The sequence below is a fragment of the Oncorhynchus tshawytscha genome, linkage group LG07 (genome assembly GCF_018296145.1).
Source record: "Oncorhynchus tshawytscha isolate Ot180627B linkage group LG07, Otsh_v2.0, whole genome shotgun sequence".
In the NCBI taxonomy this organism is placed as follows: Eukaryota; Metazoa; Chordata; class Actinopteri; order Salmoniformes; family Salmonidae; genus Oncorhynchus; species Oncorhynchus tshawytscha.
The window spans coordinates 38,585,977-38,610,429 of NC_056435.1; the positions used below are offsets into that span (position 1 = coordinate 38,585,977).

The 24,453-nt window shown below is 39.7% G+C and overlaps 1 protein-coding gene across 6 annotated transcripts in view; it reads left to right on the plus strand.

Annotated features, from left to right (window-relative positions):
• Positions 1-3,661: 3,661 nt before the first annotated feature.
• The window catches only part of ephb2b (eph receptor B2b), a 159,941-nt gene continuing 139,149 nt past the window's right edge, over positions 3,662-24,453 (plus strand). For all 6 annotated transcript variants that reach the window (XM_024427129.1, XM_024427133.1, XM_024427130.1 and 3 more), the window contains exon 1: positions 3,662-3,832. In XM_024427129.1, coding sequence (XP_024282897.1) covers positions 3,781-3,832 — 52 coding nt within the window. In that variant the 5' untranslated portion in view covers positions 3,662-3,780. The remainder of the gene's footprint in view (positions 3,833-24,453) is intronic.

Here is a 24,453-nt window from a genome sequence, read left to right on the forward strand (position 1 = left end):
AGAAGTTACAGCATGGCATTTTTATATTCAAATGATTCATATCCCCCCCCCCCAAAAAAAAATCTTAATATTTTGTAAAGTAGAAAGACAGAGTTGGAAAATGATTGGCACTTTTTCCAATGATGGCAGTACTAGTCTTTCATGTACCAACCTGATGTGCCAATTTCAGGGCTTAGTTTGATCTTAACAGCTAAGGGGGATCAATTATGGCTTGTTTTCAAGCTGCATTCATACTTTGAGCTAAATACTCTTCCACATGAAGAAGATTAATGCTGTGATTATTTTTGTTGGGGGGGGTATTTATGTAATTCTGTTGTTGACAGTCAATCTTTTTTGCCCAAGGTTTCGCAGACGACCCTTTGGATGTTAAGTGAAAGTATAACAACCATAACTGTATAGCCCATTAATATTACTTATGGTAGCCAATATTATGCCCATAGTACAATCAGGGTCAAAAGTTGAAATGCAATTAACTCTGTACTGTAACGCTATAACGATTTTGATGTTTCACTGCCATTGTTGGCAGTCTTAATGATTTGTGAACTCTGAATGACTCAACTGTGCCTAATCATCACGCATACATGACTTGAATAAAATGGTCATGCAGCTTATCATCATCCTCAGGGTCTTGACCTTTCAACAAAGTATATTAATTTGAGTAACCTTCATCAGTATACTATATTGCTCATAGTGTAATAGTTGTCGGCATAAGAATACTAACTACTAAAACTTTTTCAGTGACTATCGACAGCTGAATTATAAAAGGAGTAGTTTATATTTACACACAAACCATACTGTTGCATGTTATCATACACCATTTTACATGATTCAAGTGGGACAATAACATCATCATTTCTAAAGACAAAGTTGATGCAATGAGGAGATATGGATTGTACAGCTCAAATGGCTTATAGTGTAATACAACTCCTGCAATCACTATGTTTTGATGCATTGATTACATGTACAGTACTGCATGCATGTTTTCATTCATACAGTCATACATTTCATTCATTCATTCTGTATGCAGAAACCAGAAAACAAAATGGCCACTATCACTCATCTGAGATGCTGAAAAGTTGACCAAAACATATACTGGCACGTTAGTTCCTTTAATTCATATTACAGTTTCTGAGAGTAAAATACATTACCATTGATAATTTTCATATCCATTGTTAATGTTCATAATTATATTTATTTAAATATATTTTTCGGTAGGTTCGGTACACAATAGCTTCTAGATAGCTTATTCTCCAAACTCCACCACACCGTGTAATTTTATGAACTATTAAACAAAAAGAGCTGAATGATTGAATCTACAGTGCACAAACCCAGGACCAGTCAGTCACTTTATTAGGTCCATACCCAAAAACTTTCAGGGGATTTCAGTATATGACACCAAAAAGTGCTAAATAATTAGAGTAACCATATAGAACACAGCACACACACTCATACACACATATGGATAAAATGAGACATTTCCACTATCTCTGGATGATATAATATGTTTGATAAAAATGATGTTACTGTAATATACTGTATACAGTATGTGTAGAACACAACCACTGTAATTACATTAACCACATAGAACACAACAGATTTGTATGATACATTATTCATGACTATTTTGTGTTATAAAACATTAATATTTATAAAACAATAATTACATTCATGAATAGGATACATCATTTATATCAACTATATTATATCACTCAGAGATAGTGGATAATTATCATTAGTTATCAATGACTCAAGAAAAACACAGCAGCATCCCATACAGTACATTTCAAAAGCACATAGGACTATTCCATCTAGTAATTTGAATGCTATTAATGCTATCTATTACTGCAGTGGAATATCTACAGCAGGGGATTTGAGAAAAACATTACAAATCAAATTATGAAAAACAGGATTTATACTAAATGTACCTTTTTATCACTGATACTATTGCTATATTTTGGCAACGTTTTCTTCCATATAGGTCCAAATGGCTCAAACACATGTACACTCATAAATAAAAAAGAGTTATTTGGCTGTCCCCATTGGAGGCAAACGAAGACAGTTGTGAGGAGGGCATGGCAATGCCTATTCCCTCTCAGGAGACTGAAAAAACTTGGGCATGTGTCCTCAGATCCTAAAAAAGTTATACAGCTGCACCATCGAGAGCATCCTGACTGGTAGATCACCGCCTGGTATGGGAACTGCTCGGCCACCGACGACAAGGCACTACAGAGGGTAGTGCGTACGTCCCAGTACATCACTGGTGCCAAGCTTCCTGCCATCCAGGACCTCTATACCAGGTGGTGTCAGAGAAAGGCCGTAAAAATTGCCATAGACTGCAGCCACCCTAGTCATAAACTGTTCTCTCTGCCACCGCACGGCAAGCGTTACCAGAGCGCCAAGTCTAGGTCCAAAAGGCTTCTTAACAGCTTCTATCCCCAAGCCATAAGACTCCTGAACAGCTAATCAAATGGCTACCCGGACTATTTGCAAATGGCTACCCAGACTATTTATTATCTACGCATAGTCACTTTACCTCTACCTACAGTACATGTACATATTACCTCAATTACCTTGACTAACCTGTGCCCCCGCACATTGACTCTGTACCGGTACCCACTCTATATTGCCTCACATCTGTTATTTTATTGTTGCTCTTTAATTATTTGTTATTTTTCTATTTCCCTCTTTTCCATTTGTATTTATTTTTTTACTTCAGTTAATTTTAGTAAATACTTTCTTATCAATAATTTTTCTTAAAACTGCATTGTTGGTTAAGGGCTTGTACGTAACGTAAGCATTGCACTGTAATGTCCACACCTGTTGTGTTCAGCGCATGTGACAAATACAATTTGATTTGATTTGATTTATGAGGACAGCCAAAGAACCCTTTCGGGAACGCCTTTTTTAAAAAGTGTATCCATGAGCCATTTATTTTTTAATAGATGGCTCATGAATTGAACACGCATCCTATTATTATAATTACTTTGAAAGATATCACTCAGCCCTTCTACCCCTTATCTTAATTATACTCGAAGCATAATTATTGAGTAAATAATACTAACAGACTAAGCTAACTTTTATAGTGGGGTTTCCTATAAAGAAGACGTTCTCCTAAACAAAACAATTATAAAAAATGACCCAATGATTGGTATTTACCGGACCATTAAAAATGACTGTAATCACTTACTCTTTGTTGAATTATCTGATCCATGATCCTTGTCACCTGCCAAGAGTATCAAGACATTAATATAAAATACATTACTAACAACAAAATCTACATAAATGTCGTAGGTAGAAAACTTATTGCTCGACTATCACCCTTCCACGTGATTCTAAAATCCATGATTATCAGACATAGATGAGGCAGTTAGGCGATTATATCTTTATGATTGACAGTATCGATAGTGGAACTTCTTTTGGCAGGGGGAGAGCGTGACATGATCAACAACAACAAATGATGCAACAAAAGTCCTGGGCTTATTATGATATATTTTAGGGTTTGAATCATATATATATGCAATATGCACATGTCCTAAATTTGAGATGTGGAGCAATTTTCCTAGCGTGGATAATGCTGCAATATACACGGCACCCCTTGGTCTGCTGTTTTTGGTTTCGCCCAAACTTGGTTCAGATTTGAGTTATTTTCTATGGCGTCTGGTTTACTCTATTGAAGGTGAAGGTCCGCTCATCTCCGCCAGCATTCGCTGTCAATGGCTTTCAGGACTTATTTTATTTGAATGTCTGGGCTTTTAACACTTTCGTCCAAAGAAACCAATAATGGATATTCTATGGATTTTATGGATAATACCCACCGCTATAGCTGTAGAAGGTAAGAGCGTGTTTGAATTCCATTAAAAAAACGTCTTGCCGACCTGGTTGTAGAGTTTCTGATCACAGCACGTTGAGTGGTTGACTGGTTGTAACGACAAAAATCACACCTCTGTCACAGAACGTTCCGGGGACTACATTGTGGCCAGCCGCTTCTTTGATTTTTGAACTGAAATAATTAACAATAACTATAATGAGGGTTGCACCCAACATGCCCTCATCCTCTCAGGTAACCGAACGTAGGTTATTGTTTGTTATGAAGGACATACCATATGTTTATTAGGCTACTGTATGTCATTGTATACATGCCAAGTCAATACATCTCTAGGTTTATATAATTTCAAACAGTTCAACCTTCAACACTAAAGTAAACGCGTTAGACTACTTTATAATGCAGCATGGATTTTCCTCTTGTCTGCAATTTGTAAAATAGCAGCATGAACAACCAACAACAGTCAGTAGGCGATACATTTCCTGAAGATGATTGTGTCTAGTATGGACAGTTCTGTATTTGATTAATGAGGCATCTGTTGTATAGCTTAATCATTTTGTTGGAAATGGAAGCATCTAATTGTGCTGTGCACTGGCCGGAGCACACAGGTTTCTCTTGTGAATTATGATGAGCAGCGTGTTCAGTGGCACAATGGAACAGACTTCATGAGAGCAGAGCGCTACAGTAACCTACCAATGTTTAACCACCAAGCACGATGCATTTTTTATTGAAAATAGGGCGGTAGGTTGATTATCTACACTTCAGTTAATGTGCTATTTTGGTGTGATGATTTGTCACGGAACACGAGTCTTGTGTTTGCTTTTGAAAGGATGAGTGTTGGCGGTTTAGAATGAGTAGAGCCTACCTCTTACATACCGGTAGGATACCAACCACAATGTAAATACGTTCCCTGCAAACATAAATATATACATTCTGTAAACCAGGGTTCCCCAACTGGCGGCCAGCGGGTGGTTTTATTTGGCACCCAAAGTTTTCTGAGCTAAATATATGTATTTTAAAAAATATATTATGAATTTACATTTTTATTGTTAGACATAAAAGAGTTGAAAAACACCAGGAAATCGGCTCCAAGTGATTTTAATTTGGAAAATCTGCTCCCAAGTATTCCCACGCATAATAGAGAGGCACAAGGGTTGAAATCATTTTGTTTTAGTCAAATATTTTATCAGTTTGGGCTTCTTGTGGTCAATTTTTTGTCCATATTTTTAGTAATTATTTTCTGGCCTTGACCCTAAAGAAAAAATCGGTATGCGGCTGAATCTATTGATGATTCCTGCTGTAAAACCTACTGTACTTAGTCTACCAAGTGAATAAGAAGCGGATGCTATCTTCATGTAGCCTATAGTAGTTTTTGAAGAGAAGTGTGCTCCACATACCTTGCTAGTCCTTTAGAGTTGATAAATAAAACTTTGGTATATTTCAAACAGCATATAATTTAACTGGTATATTGAAAAAGGATTTAGCCTAAATTGTTACATAGGCAGGCCTAAATAAGCCTGGGAATTTGTACTTTCCAGTTGACATTTATAGTTGTAGAGTAGGTAGGCCCATACACATATCCAATGTTGTGTTCCACTGGCAAAATAAATCAATACTTACATTTTAGTGATTTAGCAGAAGCTCTTATCCAGAGCAACTTACAAGAGCAATTAGGGTTTAGTGCCTTGCTCAAGGGCACATCGACAGAGTTTTCACCTAGTCGGATCAGAGATTCAAACCACAGCGTCATTTTCGGTTACTGGCCCGACGCTATGGTAGTGTTTAGGCCTCTGTGTCTGAGCATAAGAATTTTCATACTGAACATTTATACATAATAATTGTAAAATGCTATATTTTTACAACTACAATTTTTAGTTGTCTGATTACATTCTTTCAATGAAAATAGTAGATGTCTTTGCTTGTCATCTAATACCAACATATATGTATATTTTTAACATTTACTGTAATTAGTAGTTGATGATGCTTAGCATTTGGAAATATTGTTTCTATCCTTATTCAAAATAATAATTTTACCTATAAGAGAAACACTGTTTGCAAGACCCAGGGTCTAGGAACCAGACCCATACACAATTTATAAAATAATTGGAATATTATAAACAATGGCTTTGTGACCTAGCAACTATATATAAATATATATATATATTTTTTTAATGTGTATATATATATAAACCTGTCCTGAGCTGCTATATTTTCAATGATATGTTACATTGTTATAACAACTATATTGTTATCATGAATTCATATTATTGATAATATTATTATTATTATTATTATTATTTCAATTTCATTCTTATTATTTTGTTTTCTATATAAACATATCTTAATTCAGTGAGCATTGTTTTCTACATGTTACTGGAGGTAAATTATTTAAGGCCAGACTCTTCCTATACATGTTTGAGTTAGTTCATCATAGTTTTCACCTGAAATGAATGAAAAATAACGCTTGAATGGAAAAAGCTCATGGGTGTTTGCCTTTATAAGGTTAGTGATAGAATGGAGTTCTTCTCTGTTAGCAGTCTTCGGGCTCTAGGGTCATGAGTGAGGTGGAACCACAGACAGTAGGATAGAAGCTGCTTCATGACAAATAATAACAGACCAATGTATTTCAACCAATTGCGTTGAATAGAGTGGCATGCTGTTTTCTCTTTCTGGAATGCAAACGTGGCTAGATGATGTATGAGACTGCAAAATATATTTAGAAACCGCAATAAAAAACAGGCCTTTGTTTCGTATTGTGCAATGTGGCAGGCTAATACACACATTGTGATGTCATTTGGTAGGCCTATTTTATCAAGAGTTTTCTATTTTATTTGTGTCGCAAGCAATATATGTCATTCATGAAGCTATTTATTTTGCTTTTCTCTTTCAGAATACATTTATTTCTTGGTCATTCTCAATGTAATACAAATATTTGAACGTTCAGACAAAGGTTGCATGGAAGAAAATGCTGTTTTCTTTCTGGAGAGACAATTAGGCTAATAGTTACTCCATTTCATGTTTCTGTTTACGTAATTGAATAGTCATTCATTACTATTCAACATCACTGAAGATAAAAGTATTGATTGCCGAACCCATATTTCTCAAGCAATATTAGCCAGTTATGTTTATTGTATTTCAGTATCGTGACTGGTTGGTCTCATCTCCAACCCATCACAGCCCCCCATCTTACCCTTTGTATCACCCTAGCCGATCATCCAATGAAGTTGCAGGAGCAGGCCACGTATGAAAAATCGAGAGTTGAAAAAGAGGTCACTGCAGCATTAATTAAAAAAAAACACGCGACAGAGAGGAACGTTGAAGTAAATCGTATTGACGGCTCTGATGTCAGAACATGGTTGCTTTGGCGAAGGTTCTTCTGTCGGGTTTTATAAAAATTAACGTCCAAGTACACCCATAGTCATTCCGGCACTTCTCTGAGATCAAGCCTAATGTTGGTTATATTGCATCGTGATTTAAAAAAAAAGATGTTTTGGGGTATTTTGATGAATCATTTTAATAGCTAGCTAATAAGTATGTATATCTACCGTAATTGTATAGCCTAGCAATTGAAGAGAATACAAATAGCTATACTTTTATGTTTATGTTAGGCTAATTATTTAGCCCTACTTTTCTTTCAATGTATTTGGACAACATAGATTGTTTCATGTTTTATCTTTTGTTTAGCGTTTCTTGGGCATAGCAGGTGCACTTTCTATTAATGACAGGTGATATTCTTTCAGCTACAGCTGTAAAGTCTGCTTCCAACTCACACTCTCAAACACATACATCCTCTGAACGCAGCTCACTTTCCAGCCCACTTTCCAGCTCACACTCTCAAACACATAGATCCCATGAACACAGCTCACTCTCCAGATCCCAATCACCTGAATCCTGATCACCTGTTCACACACCTGTATGTCATTTACACACACTATTTAGTTCAGTTCTTTGCACCCCATCATTGTGAGGTATTGTCTGTTTTGATACATCTTTCTATTCGGAGCTCTGTTTTTTCCCGTATTAGTCCTCCTGTGTATCATAGTTTTGGCCATCTTCACTAACAATGTTTTTTTGCCTATTTCCTGCCATCAACCTCTTGCCTGATCTCTTGGACTACGTTATAGCCTTTTTCCCTGACTGTACTGTTTGTTACGGTTTTCTTCCGTCGAAGGAGAGTCGGACCAAAATGCAGCGTGGTTGATAATATACATCATTAATGAAGATGAAATACGAACAATACAAAAACAAGAAACGGAACGTGAAAACCTATACAGCCTATTTGGTGAATACAAAACACTGAGACAGGAACAATCACCCATGAAACACTCAAAGAATATGGCTGCCTAAATATGGTTCCCAATCAGAGACAACGAGAATCACCTGCCTCTGATTGAGAACCGCCTCAGGCAACCATAGACTTTGCAAGAACACCCCACTAAGCCACAATCCCAAAACCTACGAAAACCCCCATACATAAACACAACACAAAATAAACCCATGTCACACCCTGGCCTGACCAAATAAATATAGAAAACACAAAATACTAAGACCAGGGCGTGACACTGTTACCCTGTTGGAGTCCCTGTGTATGACCTTCTGCCTGTCCCTGGACCCTGCTACCTGCCTCCTCCCATGGTCCTTTACTAAATAAACACCTGCTGCGCCCTGCACTTGAAACCAGCACTCTGTCTCCCATCATACTCATTACAACAGCTCTAACAACCATAGCTTCGTATATGGATTTCAGAGTGGTTAAATTTTGAGAGTGATGTAGCTAGTTATCTTTCAAACCAAAAGACAGGGATGCTGTTGGGCTAAAATACCATGAATTGTGGATTTAATGCAAGCCCTTGTTGATATGAAATCTTCTCGGTAGGCCTATGGGACATTTTTGAAGGCAAGCTGTAATAAATGGAATCGAGGTGCTCAGTAAGATAACTCCTGTTATTCCAGCAGAGCCAGGCAGGCTTGTGTATTTATCTTCTCATTCTGTTTAGCTTTGCATCAGCTGCAGGTGCATTACTTACATCATACCAGGTGTATCTATGGAGCGCATCATCATCAACAACAACAACAACAACAAAACAACATTTATCTTGCAAATCTTACCAGAGCTGTCATAAAGTGTTATCATGAAAGTATGTGTAAGTCCATTCACTCTTCATGCTATTTAAGGTCAGGCATAGTATTATAAAATCTAGTCAGTCATTGATTGAATTAGTTAACCACAAAGCTTTTGGCTGTACCAGACCTTTGGCTCTCTGATTGTGTGTCTTATTACCCTTCTCCTATCTCTGGACTGGGTAAATACTGTGTAAATAATGGACTGTAAAATAAAGTAACCAAAGTTTGAATAAACATGGTTTATTGACTAGCTTTTTTGTGGAGTTAAGATAATTGTAACAAAGTGAAGCCATTTAATTCAGTGTGAAATCATGATTTTTATTTAAATTCAATCATCGCACAACATTTAAAATTGCACAAACAGTCAACCGTATATTCCACCACCTCTCTAACTCATGCCTCAATAATTTGTGGGTTTAGATAACTGACAGTTGTAGAGATGACACCATGGATGAGGCACTGTTAAAGAACTTGGGATCCAGATTACATATCTAAGGAAGGGAGTTGTTTTTTGTAAGTATCTAGTGAAAATGTCAGAGCGATATCTTAGGGCGCTTTCAGATATCCCCTTATGATCAGGATCCTGGAACGTTTGGTAACCTGATCCTCACAATAAAGCATGTGTGAAATGCAAATGAACCCTAGCTGAAACAAATCCTGAGTACCAAGTATTGTACTCTTTTGCCCGTTGTAAACAAGCTAGCTTGTTAACGTCATGTAGAAGGTGTGTCTTGCTAATCGTACCATGAAATTATTTTCAGGTCTTGTGAAAGCAAAATGTATTCTGTAGAATAGTCACAAATTTCTTATGTGAAAACGCCCTTAGAGATAGTAAGCAGCCCCAGAGGTTTGTCTGCCATAATGCAGTTGCCTCCTACAATAGGCTACAGTGGAAACCTGAGAGAAAACAAAGTGCTTTCAGTATTTCATTCTTTGTTACTCTGTTTTATCCTAAAATGTATTTTTTGTTGTGTGTTGTTTGAAGAGAGTTATGAACATTTGCATTTTGAGTCTGCCAAATTCATATAAACCTGCTTTCAAATGTAAATTCACAAGTCCCATTAGTTTGTACTTGTGTGGGGACTAGAAGTGTTAGCCTAACATGGAGGCATTATGGTTTTTGAAATAGTAACAAAAGCCTATGAGAGGAGGGCCCTAAAATGGGATTAAATCAAGGTCAAATGAGCAACCATACACAATCCTGTGTTTTCTTAGTCTACCCAATAAGCAGATGCAGGGAGCTCATCTGTACACCAACCACCACAGTAGACTTTAACAGAATCTGCCTCTATTCAAGACCTAATCCATGCTGCCCAGGGCCCAGGCATTGTCACTTTGCATGCTAAATTTCAATTAGTGCTGGTACCAGTTGTTTCACTTGAGGTTGCGTGTCACATTTCGGGGACATCCATAGGCTACCTTGAGGATGGGTTTAATGCCAGGGTATCCGAGGGGCTCAGAGATGTTGGCCGATGGCGAGAGGGGATGCCAGTTTCACAAAAAAACGTGTTCTCTCTGCATGGGATGACATCATTGTGGCAAAATGTTGAACTGCTGTCTTTTGTTACGTGCATGTATCAGTGCCTCATTCTCCATCCATGTTCACTCTACTATTTGTTCATCAAGAGCCAGTCAGAAAGAGCCTGCCCCCTTTGGTAACATACCATTAAAAAATAATAATAATAATAATAATTTCAGTATATTGCTAGATTAAAATAATTCCAAGCAACAACTGTTGATTTATAGTCATACTTTGATATTTCTTTAGTTTACATGAAACCTTGTTTAGATGGAAACATTTATTTTCAACCTCTCCCTCAACGTGATCAAGGCAAAGGAGACGATTGTGGACTACAGGAAAAAGAGGACCGAGCACGCCCCCATTCTCATCGACGGGGCTGCAGTGGAGGAGGTTGAAAGCTTCAAGTTCCTTACTGGGATACATCACTGGAGCCAAGCTTCCTGCCATCCAGGACCTCTATATCAGGCGGTGTCAGAGGAAGGCCCTAAAAATTGTTAAAGACTCCAACCACCCTAGTAATAGACTGTTCTCTCTGCTACCGCACGGTAAGCGGTACCGGAGCGCCAAGTCTAGGACCAAGAGGCTTCTAAACAGCTTCTACCCCCAAGCCATAAGACTCCTGAACATCTAGTAAAATGGCTACCCAGACTATTTGCAGTGCTCCCCCCCTCATCCCCTCTTTACACCACTGCTACTCTCTGTTGTCATCTGTGCATAGTCACTTTAAGAACTCTACCTACATGTACATACTACCTCAACTGACCGGTGCCCGCGCACATTGACTCTGTATCGATACCCCCCTGTATATAGTCTCGCTTGTTATTTTTATTTTTACTGCTGCTCTTTAATTACTTGTTGCTTTTATCTCCTATTCTTATCTGTACTTTTTTGAAACGGCATTGTTGGTTAGGGGCTCGTAAGTAAGCAATTCACTGTAAGGTCTACTACACCTGTTGTATTCGGTGCATGTGACTAATACAATTTGATTTGACTATTCCCAATATGCTTTTTTATGGCTTGCCTCAGAACGGTTAACTGTGCACAACATAAGCTCAGTTGGAAAAATACAATTGAATAGTTCTAAGTGTAGAATTTCAACACCAACAGGTTTGTCAACACTAGAGGTACTGTGGAATGTGGACAGTTGAGCACCTATACTTTACATTAAATTGTATTCTTTACTGAGGATCACTTGAATTATTGGTCTTGGGTTTTGTTTTTCTAGCAGTGGTTAAAGTATAGGTGTGTTGTTCTACCCTAGGGCTATAATTGTTTTAGCCTGTTGTCAGAAAATGTGGTTTGTCTAAAAGTGAGACAATCTAGACACTATGACTAATGCCCCCTTTTTTCAAACTAACATTGTATGGCACTGTTAGGGCTTGCAGTGCCCTGCACTAATATTGGCACCCTTGGTAAATATGAGCAAAACGGGCTGTGAAATGTTTTTCTTTATTGTTTATCCTCTTGGTCTTTCATTCAAAATATTCACAAAAATCTAACCTTTAATTAAAGTAAAATAATTGAAAGAAATAATACAGTTTAATCATAAAACAAATATTTTTTCCTTTGCCAAGATAACAGATATCAGCTCTTGAGTCTTCTCCTATAGTGCGTAAAGAGGTTGGAGAACACATGGCAAGGGATCTGAGACCATTTCCCCATACAGAATCTCTCCAGATCCTTCAGATTCCGAGGTCCACACTTGTGGACTCTCCTCTTCTGCTCATCCCACATGCTTTCTATGGGGTTTAGGTCAGGGGATTGGGATGGCCATGTTAAAACCTTGACTCTGTCGTCAGTGAACCATTTTTGTGTTGATTTTGAGGTGTGCTTTGGATCATTGTCCTGTTGGGAGATCCAACCACCGCCCCGTTTAAGCTTCCTAGCAGATGTAGTCAGGTTTTGATTTAATATCTGCTGGTACTTAGAGTCCATGATACCATGTATCTTAACAAGTTGTCCAGGGCCTTTGCAAGAAAAACAGTCCCACAACATCAAAAATCCACCACCATACTTCACAGTGGGGATGATGTACTTTTTTGTATGGCTAACTTTCTGAATACGCCAAACCCACCTCTGGTGTTTGTTTCCAAAAAGCTCTATTTTGGTCTCATCTGACCATAGAACCCGGTCCCATTGAAAGTTCCAGTAACGTTTGGAAAACTGTAGGCGCTTGAGTCTGTTGTTTGATGACAGCAAAGGCTTGTATATGGCAACCCTCCCAAACAACTTGTGGTTATGTAGGTGGTGTCTGATGGAAGTTTTGGATACTTTCTGACCCCAAGACCCAACTAACGTCTCCAGTTGTGATCCTTGGAGATTTTTTGGCCACTCGAACCATCCTCCTCACTGTGCGTGTGGTCAATATAGACAAACGTCCTCTTCCAGGCTGATTGTTAACATCTCCAGTTGCTTTAAACTTCTTAAGTATTGACCTGATAGTGGAAATGGGCATTTTCAACCGTTATTTTCTTCTAACCATTTCCTGATTTGTCCAGCTCAACAACCTTTTGTCGCATATCATTGCTGTTTGGATGACCTTGGGAACTTAGCCTGTGTGTCACCTCATATTTATACCCCAGTGGAACAGGAAGTAATAATTGTGACACATGTTTTGGAGAAAAGCATTTATTTCACTGGTATTTTTTCAATAATTTTACTTCAGTTAATGGTTTGATATTTGTGAATAATTTGAATGAAAGTAGAGGATAAACAGCAAAAAAAATAATTTCACAGCCATTTTTTCTCATATTTACCAAAGGTGCCAATATTATTTGGGGGGCTCCCGAGTGGCGCAGCGGTCTAAGGCACTGCATCTCAGTGCTAGAGGCGTCACTACAGACCCTTGGTTGATTCCAGGCTGTATCACAACCGGCTGTGATTGGGAGTCCCATAGGGCGGCGCACAATTGGCCCACCATCGTTAGGGTTTGGCCGGGGTAGGCCGTCATTGTAAATAAGAATTTGTTCCTAACTGACTTGCATAGTTAAATAAAGGCCAAAAAATAGTGAAGGGCACTGTATATTGAAGATTAGTCAGATTGAATGCATAATTTCTGAGACAGATAGGTATAATTATCATGTTGGATATAATTATATTATCTTCCAAGCTTCATACCTCTCAACACTGAATGTCAAACAGAATGTGGTTGATAATTAGTTCAGCTAATGATGTTAGGGTTGCTACACAGAGGTAAGGAGTTTATTCAATGGGAGCACAGTTTCTGGCCAGTACCTCATCCCTGTGGGCTATATCTTGTTATTTTGAACTGTATAAATTCAATAGAAACTACAAAAGCAACCTAATGTGTACCTTTACAGGTATAACATTGTTATACCAATTGTTCAGGAACCTAGATTCAGGATAATGTTAATATATAGTTTAAATGTTTCAATCACAACTTCTTGATTTACAAATTACAAATCCCCAGCATGTCACATGCTACACTAAAAACTCAAGATGATGAGCTCCCTCCTTGTTGCCTGCATTGTTATGCATATTTGAAAGCATAAATCTCACAGCTTCTATACCTTCATTTGAATTGAGCTCAGAGGGTAAATGCAGCTGGTGTCAAGCCAAGTGAGGAGGAGCATATCCTGAGAGAGGTCAGACCTGGTCTCCGAGCTGCCCTCCATACACACCCCAGGTACTGTGCCACTGCCTCGCTGAACGGGCCCACAGAACACAAACCCAGCGGATTAGTGTCTAGCTCTCAGTGTCCCCGGGAGCAGAGCCCATCGGCGGAGACAAAGAGGGGCTGATTGCGTTGTCATCTGCATCACAAAGGGAAGCCTTTTCCACCTGAACCGTTGCCTCTGCTGCGCTGCACATCCCATCTATCAGTTCCTCTGGACCCACGTGACATCTGCCTTTTTGTTTTTCTCTCTGTCTCTTTCTCTTTTCCTATATCTCAGTTTCTCTTTCTTTCTCCCCCCCCGACCCACACACACACACTCTTGCCCCTCTCTCTCTGTCATCAGCAGTGTGACGCCTCCCTCAGTGGGGACTGGGCTCGCTAGACTCTATGTAAGCTGCAGCAGATATGACCAATTTCAGCCCCCGTCGGTAGTAATGGGCCCAGCATGGGTCGTCGTTTTCCTCTTCCGAGGGAAGCACACTAACACTGGGTCTCCCCCCTGCCCTCGCCCTCACTGGCTAGCTAGCCACGGTGAGCTGCTCGGTTCTGCTTTGCTCCGCGCCAATATGCAGACACACAGACAAAGGTCCTCCACTACTCCTGTCCTGCCAGAACACACCTATCAGTCTCAGTCTCTGGTACAGACAGAGCACCCTGACATGATTTCCAGTGAGCTGACGTGAGTTTTATCTGATTAGTGTGAGCTGGGAAGGACCTTGTGTCCTGTAGCAGATGATGCTTGTCTTTAGTTATTGTACAGGGAGGTTGAGCACCAATGTGTAATGGTACAGTAGAGCAGATGTACTGTGGGTTGTTGCCTTCTTGTGGGATGAGCACTCTAGTTCCTACTGTACATGTAGTTCTATTGTGAAGACTCAACGACTCTACCGAATGCTCAATATTTACGTATGTACCACACATGATAACTTTCCCCTATGGTCATGCAATAATTGTTGATTTTTCGGAATCAAATACCTGATATTATAGATAGCTAATCAGAGGACAGTACATTTAAAAGGCAAAAAAAGAGAGAACATTATCATAAAACCGTTATTAAGTGTGATACGGGAGATTTTTGTTGGTATCTAATTGCATTAGCCTAGTGCAAAGGGAATTAACAGAGATAATGAACTGATTTGGCCTGTGGCTGTGACTTGACTGCATTCAGAGAGCAGGAGCTAATGTTTTGTTGTTCCCAGATTAATTCAGATACAGCATAAGTCAATTGTAAAACCTCTCAAATGCTCAAAGGGCTCCAGTTAGCTACAGTTCAGACAGTCAGATTGGTGAAAGGTACTGTAACATCAGGGGTATCAACCTAACTCTTGGCTGAAATTACACAGTGTTAGATGTTGCCACAGAGGCGTGTTGTACTGTAGACAGTTAAAGAAGCAGGGGCCATTTTGATAACCTGGAAGAGTAAGAGACGAGAGCAGCCAGGAGAGAAATAAAGTGCTAAAATGGACAGAGTGGTAATTGCACTTCTTCTTAGCAGTTAATCGGCTGTATTCCAATTACTCAGGACTGCCCCAGGCCAGAGAGGCTAATTCTCTGCACAGACTTAGCCCTGGTATGCGCACAGGGGTTTTACCATTACCTAGGGGTGGCAGGTGGGGTGTGATGGACTTTACGGCAGTTTTGCTTTGAGGATTTAAGATGGCTTCAGAGAGTTTTCCAGATTGGACTTTTTCTTCCATGTCATTCATATCGGAGCTTAAAGAGAGTCTCTCTCTTTTTCTCTCTCTCAATGTTACTGTTATTCTTTCTGCCTGTATGTATTACCGCAAAGCTATTCATATTGATTGGAATTGCTGAGTTTGATCTGCAATTACCAAGAATTCTCATATATTTTTTAACACAATCAGAAATGGAAGTCATTATAGTGGGTTGAGGTAATCACCTCCTTTTAGAATTCTCAGACTGCTCCAGACAAGCCCATATGGAGCTCCCTCATCAATCTGCAAAAGCTTAGAGCCCTAATCAATAGCACAAGCTTAGCAAATATTTAACCCTTAGCAACATTATAAGGACAACATCAATGAGGGGTCATTACAATTTCCCTTTTAATAGCTTGTATGATAAACACTCTATTCGACTGAGTAAGCACATGTGCATTTGCATAATCAACTCTCAGCAAGCAGGTTCAGGATGAGGCCGATAGGCAGCAGGATCTGTCAGACGTGCAGTTGTAATGACTCCCACTGAGGCCGTAAATTCATGTCGTGCTCTTGTTCCAACCATGTATTCATTGTTATTTTACTCTAACTTCTACCCTGTAGGAAACACTACCCCTAAAACTCACACCACGTTTTGAGGGAAGCCAAAGACAGCAATACGTGTCCACTGAGCTCGATGAAACCATGTCTATGTCTAGGGATCATTGTAGCCATGAGGTAACACAGCTCACTGAAACAGGAGCACAATATAGGGATTGGAGGAGTGATGACTATTTTCAATACCTTCCCCAGGCTCAACATTTCAGATTGTATTCACGGTGGATCATTTGGAAGGGCAGCTGGGAAATCCATAGAGAATCTCAGGAGGCCTGCTGTGGCTGTGAAATCAATGCAGCGATCCAGCCGAGAGTGTTAAATGAAATGAATAAGTCATATGATATGGTTAAATGTTGTAGAATGTTATTATTCATGTGGACCAAAAAACTTTATCTGTAGATAACGCAAGCTGACATTTATATCAGTGGAGCACCCCTTATACCCACCATCCATCAGTCCTTTTTAAGTTAACAACAGCCATGGCTCTTACGTTTTGAGTTGTGGACTGAATGACGAGGGAACAACTCTTGCAGAAAGCTTTTACAAAAAAAAGGATATCATACAAACAGGAAACAGGAAACTGGTTTGGAACCGAGACACATCATTGTGCTATTTACAGAGCACTCACATACGTCTGATTAAAACGGACAGTGTATTTTATATTTTCTCTTGAAATCCCCTCAGCGAATCAGTATGTGTATCAATTTCATAGCATACACAAGTGGAGCTAACTTCTCTTTACAAATATGATTTTTTAAATTATATTTTTTTACTATAATGATTAGATTATTTTCTCATGTCTCAACAGAGCTTCATTACCAAGAGTCCTGCATATGTAAATCTAACTTTAAATAGTTTAACCTTGCCTCTTCCCAAACAGTACATTTTTTCACAAGCCATTGGTGTTGTGTGGCATGAATTGCATGCAAGTGTAGTGACTGTATAAGTCCCTTGATGGACTTGCTGTTGGAAGCCTGCCTCTTGGAGTGATTGAAGAAACATGTTTGGGGTTAGACCTGCGTCCCTGTCCCAGCACAGTTTTGACAGGATGCATGTCAGAGGGGTTGGCTAAACCCACTCGGTACCTGCCACTGCGTTGAGTGATGGCATATAGGTAGCATTATAGCTCCCCCCTCCCCCTCCTCCCACCCCTGGCTGAACACAACCCTGCTGTCAAGTAAGAGGAATGAGTAGAGACTCAGAGAGTACCAGGCTTAAACCCTTACTCTGGCAGCAGCTCAACTCCCTGGACATATTCAACTGTTTTCCATAGAGTGTTACCTCAGAATGTTACTTCACTTTATTACAGTATGATGCTTAGCCTCAAAGAGCATGGGAAAGCATGGTTGAATACTGTAGTGTCATGTGATTTAGCGTTGCTGCCCACAACATAAACCAACAAACCAATAGATTATGCAAAAGTATTTCCTTTTGGTCTTGGTGTTTATGGTAAGCTGTCCTACTTTTTAGAAATAGACATTCTAAATCTTATGGTGGTTTTCCTGTGGACAGACAAGCTACTGGCATTTGCACAAACTCAACACGCCTATGTTCATACTCACAAATATACACATACGCTCTTACACTCACACGCTCTCTTTATGACTAACTCAACACCTGTCTACAATGCTTTCTGGGCATTATGGTGTTAGCTTGGAAGTCAAGAGGCCTGGAGCAGGATTAGACTAGGTGTGAACACAAGGCCGGATTAAAGCTGCTCTTTTAACTCATATTTTTTCACCTAACGTTCACACTTGTCGGTTAGTCACCACACACTGAATAGTGAGTGACTCAATTAAAATATATATTTTTCACCAAATATGTATACCATCTACATAATTTGAGACTTTGCAATGATGCTTGGTTTTATGTTTTGTTAATTTCAGATCCAAGTATGATTTCTGCCTCAGTCTACCAAACATACTGTTGAAGTAGAGTGTTGATGGATATGTCTTCACAGAAAGCTTTTAAAAGCAATGACAAACAGGCCCTGAATCTGTCTATTTGTGCGATAGACTGCCAATTTCAATGCCCATTTTGTAATGACCTTAAATAAGTACATACTCTCTCTCCCTCTCTCTTTCTCTCTCTCTCTCTCTCTGGCAATACATTTTTAGTAGATATGTAAATGCAGTTATATAAATGATCTAAACATTGTTGTAGGGTATTATTATATGTTGCTTTATCCATGCAGTGTAATTGCGTGTTATTGCAGCCTAGTGTGAGTCTGAGTTGAGGAACCACTGTTGCATAGTTAAAGAGCAAATGGAGCAGCTGATGAAATATTAAAGGACATACATGGCACAATGACTTGCATGGTGAGAACATCACCAACATATAGATTGGTAATATGGCTAAGATTCAGCAGCCCCCTTAGTTGCAGACTTATCTTTTCCTAGACTCTTCTGAATGTTCGACGTTACTGAATAGACTTGACAATAATGATTCTGCTGCTCGATTGAGAGTATCAGATTGAGGATTCGAGCTGGCTTAAGGTTAGTACTCTCAGTGATCAGGGAAATGAGACATTTGACATAGATATTCAAAGCCTCTTTTGAAAAGCTCATTTAAACGTGTTGTCTACACAGCCATGTATGACACTTAGCCTATTTAGTAAAACAGCTTCCTATGGATTAGATTAGACATGTCAGTTATGTGAGGTGTCTTGACATCCCATGAACAGTACTGTGGCAACTTGGTCTATACAATATTGATACAACACTGTCAAGGTTAAAATGTACCTGGTATGAAGTGGTCTAGTGGTTTCTGTTATTCAGCTTCATCTATGACTACAGTTTACACAATACAATGTATATTTCCAAGTTCAACACAGTTAATGGATCATGTTCCTAATGTATTTGTCTGATTGATGCCAAAGCCTTTTGGCTGCAAACTCTTAAGGATTTTTTTCAAATAATGTGTATGTTGGACATGCAGTAGACAGCTGTACAACTAGAATCTCCATCAGCATTAATAATTAAATTAGACTATGCCTGATTTATTAAGCAACATATGACACATTACTGGTCTTACAAACCTCATAATGATTTCAAGAAGTCTAGTCTTGCAGCTAAAACATTTCTCTAACTCAATTGAAAGCAATCTCCTGGAGCTTTTGATCAGATTGTCATTTGGCTGGATGATAACATTATTGAACACTTTTAGTTAATCCTGATGTCCAGAAATGTTCTGACAATGACAAAGGAATTGTGTTCATTAATTTACGAGTAATTCAACTTTCATGGAACGTCCCATTGGGGTTCTTGGAATGTTTTCTCAGAAAACGGGATAAATCAAGGTTGGAACTTAGTTGGAATAATTGTTAGTTGGGAAAGTACTACATGCCCTGTAGTTGGGTACTAAGTACTACTTGCCCTGTAACTGGCACTCTGACTCAAGTTTCCATTTGAATCTCAGGTGCTGCATTTCAGAAAGTGAATGCCACTCAAGGAGAGAAGAAAGATGAAGATATGGGTTTGGATGCCAAACCACATTGCCCAATTGCGGTTAGTTTTACAGAATCACGAGAATCACAGCATCTAATCCTTCATCCGACAAAAGGAGTGTATACAACTTTTCTGGTGTCCCACTCATGTTGGCTAGCTGGAGGGCACTTCTCAATGGCCCACTCTCAGAACAAAAGGATCTGCACTTCAAAACAGCACGTTGGCTGCCATCTTTCTCTCCTTCTGTCCCAAGTCTGTTCAGTGAAAACAGCAGTTTCAGTCTCCTTGAAACAGTATTTTCTTCCTCCACCTGTCATCCTCATGCTAATGTGAAATATTAATAGCTTAGAAGTGGGGTGGAAATCTCACCCCAGAGAAACGCATTACCTGTCACTCTGTTTTGCATTAGGACTTCATCAGTGCCAAACGATTTAAAGGGCTTTTGCTCAGTTGTCTGGCAGACATGATTGCGCCTGTGGCCATAGGGAAACATATGTGCTCAGTTTAAAGGCGGCATGCAGGGCCAGATGTGTGGGTTGAGTGGTGTGCTTTTCTCACACTTGAACGTGTGTCAACGCCAGTGTACAGCTGTCTGAAGACTGAAGAGTTAGTCAGGCTATCTCAGAGTGAGGAGGAAGGAGGTGAGAAACAGGATGTCTAATTGAGCTGGATAATGTGCTGTCAACAAGCATCCCTACCCGTGATAAAGGTAAGCTCTTATGCATCCTATTAGTGTTAGGTTAGTAGTGAGAGCAGATTTATGCATCCTATTAGTGTTAGGCTAGTAGTGAGAGCAGATCAAAACTACAGAAAATATGGAGGTTCTGTAAAGGAAATCATTGCTTAACAGTGTATTTAGATACTATTGGCAGAAGTGCATCGGCTGTGATTTACTGTAGGAAATGCTGCATGCAGTGGGCCTTACAGGTGTAGGATGACATTCCCCCTCTGCTTCCACCAGCTCTAGCTCCAGATCCAGCTCCAGCTCTAACCTCAGTCCCTCCTCTGTGTGTGTGTGTATGAGGGAGGGATGCAGAGGGGGGGGGCATCTGCCCCGCTGCCAGGGAGTTTAAGACCAGAAGGGGGAGCTCTCCTCTGGGATTTAGAGGGTGGATGCCATTTTTTCAATCTAAAATAAACGTCAGTCTTTCTTCTACACTAAGCTAGAGATGTTTTTATGACAATTTTTCGTCTACATGGCCATTTTTCGTCTATCGTCAACACTTGATGCTAGCTAGCTAGCTAAGCTAACGTTTGCAAAGCTAGCTAGCTAGGTATCTAAATATTGTAGGTAAAAAGGCTTAGCTTGCTGCTAAAGAACTTGCTAAGACTATGTATGTAACGAACACTGAACAAAAATATAAACACAACATGTAAAGTGTTGGTCCCATGTTTCATGAGCTGAAATAAAAGATCCCAGAAATCTTCCAAATGCACATAAAACTTATTTCTCTCAAAATGTGTGCACAAATTTGTTTACATCCCTGTTAATGAGCATTTCTCCTTTGCCAAGATCCTGATAAACCAGCATGATCATTACACAGGTGCAATAAAAGGCCACTCTAAAATGTGCAGTTTTGTCACACAACACAATGACACAGATGTCTCAAGTTTTGAGGGAACATGCAATTGGCATGCTGACTGCAGAAATGTCCACCAGAGCTGTTGCCAGAGTGTTGAATGTTCATTTCTCTACCATAAACCTCCTCCAATGTCATTTTAGAGAATTTGGCAGTGCGTCCAACTGGCCTCACAATCACAGACCACGTGTATGGTGTCATGTGGGCAAGCGGTTTGCTGATGTCAACGTTGTGAACACAGTGGGGTTGTGGTATGGGCAGGCATAAGCTACGGACAACGAACACACTTGCATTTTATCACTGACAATTTGAATGCACAGAGGTACCGTGAAAAGATCACCCATTCTCTTGTTTCTCATGTTTCAGCATGATAATGCACAGCCCCATGTCTCAAGGATCTGTACACAATTCCTGGAAGCTGAAACTGTTCCAGTTCTTCCATGGCCTGCCCACTCACCTGACATGTCACCCGTTGAGTATGTTTGGGATGCTCTGGATCAATGTGTACTACAGCGTGTTCCATTTCCCGCCAATATCCAGCAACTTTGCACACTCATTGAAGAGGAGTGGGACAACATTCCACAATTAACAGCCTGATCAACTCTATGTGAATGAGATGTGCTGTGTTGCATGGGGCAAATGGTGGTAACACCAGATAATGACTAGTTCATGTTTTTGATCAGAATATACGGTATACAATTAAATAAATATATCATGTTATTTCAAAACATTAACAGTAAACATAATGCTGTATAGGTATACCATAGCTAACGTTAGTTAACTAATGAGAAGCTGATCTCTGCTAGATGCGTTCACGTTTAGCTCGTCCGGTTTGTTGCTGTTAGCTAGCATATGGACAAGCAATACTGCAGTAGTCAGACATGACACGAATTACCAACATAGTTCTATTCTTCACATATTTTTGCACCACTCTATCATAATCCATTCCAAAGTTTATGGAGTTTGTACCCCTGTAGGATGGCCAGAAATTCTTCTCGAATCCGCAGGACATAAAACAATATAGAGCGAAGATGGATGTCGATTTTGAGACAAGACATGTAGAATTTTCACATTTGAGTTATTTTTCTAATATTTCTCACAAAAACAAGCGTATCTCTGTGAAATGTCAACAGAGCACTGAGCATATACCATTATTTTTGTTTTCAAAGCCTTTTACATTTAATTCAGCTCATGTAATGTTAATAATTGCTATACATGAATCCTCAAAAGATGAGAAACCTGCAGAGCTCGTTGTTTATTATCAGATGTTTTAGGTTACGAAATCCAACTTTTTGGATATTATGTTAATGATATGTTAGAGAAAGACCGCACTGAACAATTCAGAACATAAATACTCATATTTGCCTTTGTAAAACTTATTTTATAACACAAGGAAGTACAATTTCATTACAAATGCACGTTTTCACCCATTCTGGGAGGTGTGGGAGTACGCACAAAAACCTGTCATCTTGTGTGTTTGGTTAGCCTGCTAGCTAGTAGCAATGCCATGGCAAGCAAATTTAGGAATTAAGCTAGCTAGATAGCCTGCTAGCCTGTGCTAGCGATGACACTAACAGTTTAGCTAGCTCGCCCACATGACACCATACACGCTGTCTGCCATCTGCCCGGTACAGTTGAAACCGAGATTATTCCGTGAAGGGCACACTTCTCCAGCGTGCCAGTAGCCACCGAATGTGAGCCTTTGCCCACTGAAGTCAGTTATGACGCCAAACTGGGGTCAGGTCAAGACCTTGGTGAGGATGACGAGCACACAGATGAGTTTCCCGAAGACGGTTTCTGACAGTTTGTGCAGACATTTTTTGGTTGTGCAAACCCACAGTTTCATCAGTTGTCTGGGTGGCTGGTCTCAGACAATCCCGCAGCTGAAGAAGCCAGATGTGGAGGTCCTGGGCTGGCGTGGTTACACGTGGTCTGCAGTTGTGAGGCCAGTTGGACGTACTGCCAAATTCTCTAAAATGACGTTGGAGGCGGCTTATGGTAGATGAATTAACATTAACTTGTCTGGCAACAGCTCTCGTGGACATTTCTGCAGTCAGCATACCAATTGTCTGCTCCCTCTAAACTTGACACATCTGTGGCATTGTGTTGTATGACAAAACTGCACATTTTAGAGTGGCCTGTTATTGTCCTCAGCACAAGGTGCACCTGTGTAATGATCATGCTGTTTAATCAGCTTCTTGATATGCCACACCTGTTAGATGGATGGATTATCTTGACAAATGAGAAATGCTCACTAACAGGGATGTAAACAAACATTTTAGAGAAATAAGCTTTTTGTGCTTATGGAACATTTCAGGGATAATTTATTTCAGCTCATAAAACATGGGACCAACACTTTACATGTATTTTTTATTTTTATTTCACCTTTATTTCACCAGGTAGGCCAGTTGCGAACAAGTTCTCTTTTGTTATTGACCAAATACTTATTTTCCACCATAATTTGCAAATAAATTAATAAAAAATCCTACAATGTGATTTTCTGGATTTTTTTCTCTCATTTTGTCTGTCATAGTTGAAGTGTACCTATGATGAAAATTACAGGCCTCTCACATCTTTTTAAGTGGGAGAACTTGCACAATTGTTGGCTGACTAAATACTTTCTTGCCCCACTGTATATTTGCAGATGATGATGTGCACGTAGAGATACTGGGTGCAAAAGAGCAAGAGGGTAAGTAATAATATGGGGATGAGGTAATTGGGTGTGCTATTTACAGATTGGCTGTGTACAGGTACAGTGATCGGTAAGCTGGTCTGACAGCTGATGCTTAAAGTTAGAGAGGGAGATATAAGACTCCAGCTTCAGAGATCATTGGCAGCAGAGACCTGGAAGGAGGGGCGGCCAAAGGAAGTGTTGGCTTTGGGGATGACCAGTGCAATATACCTGCTTGAGCGTGTGCTACAGGTGGGTGTTACTATGGTGACCAGTGAGCTGAGATAAGGCGGGGCTTTACCTAGCAAAAACTTATAGATGACCTGGAGCCAGTGGGTTTGGCGACGGATATGTAGTGAGGGCCTGCCAACGAGAGC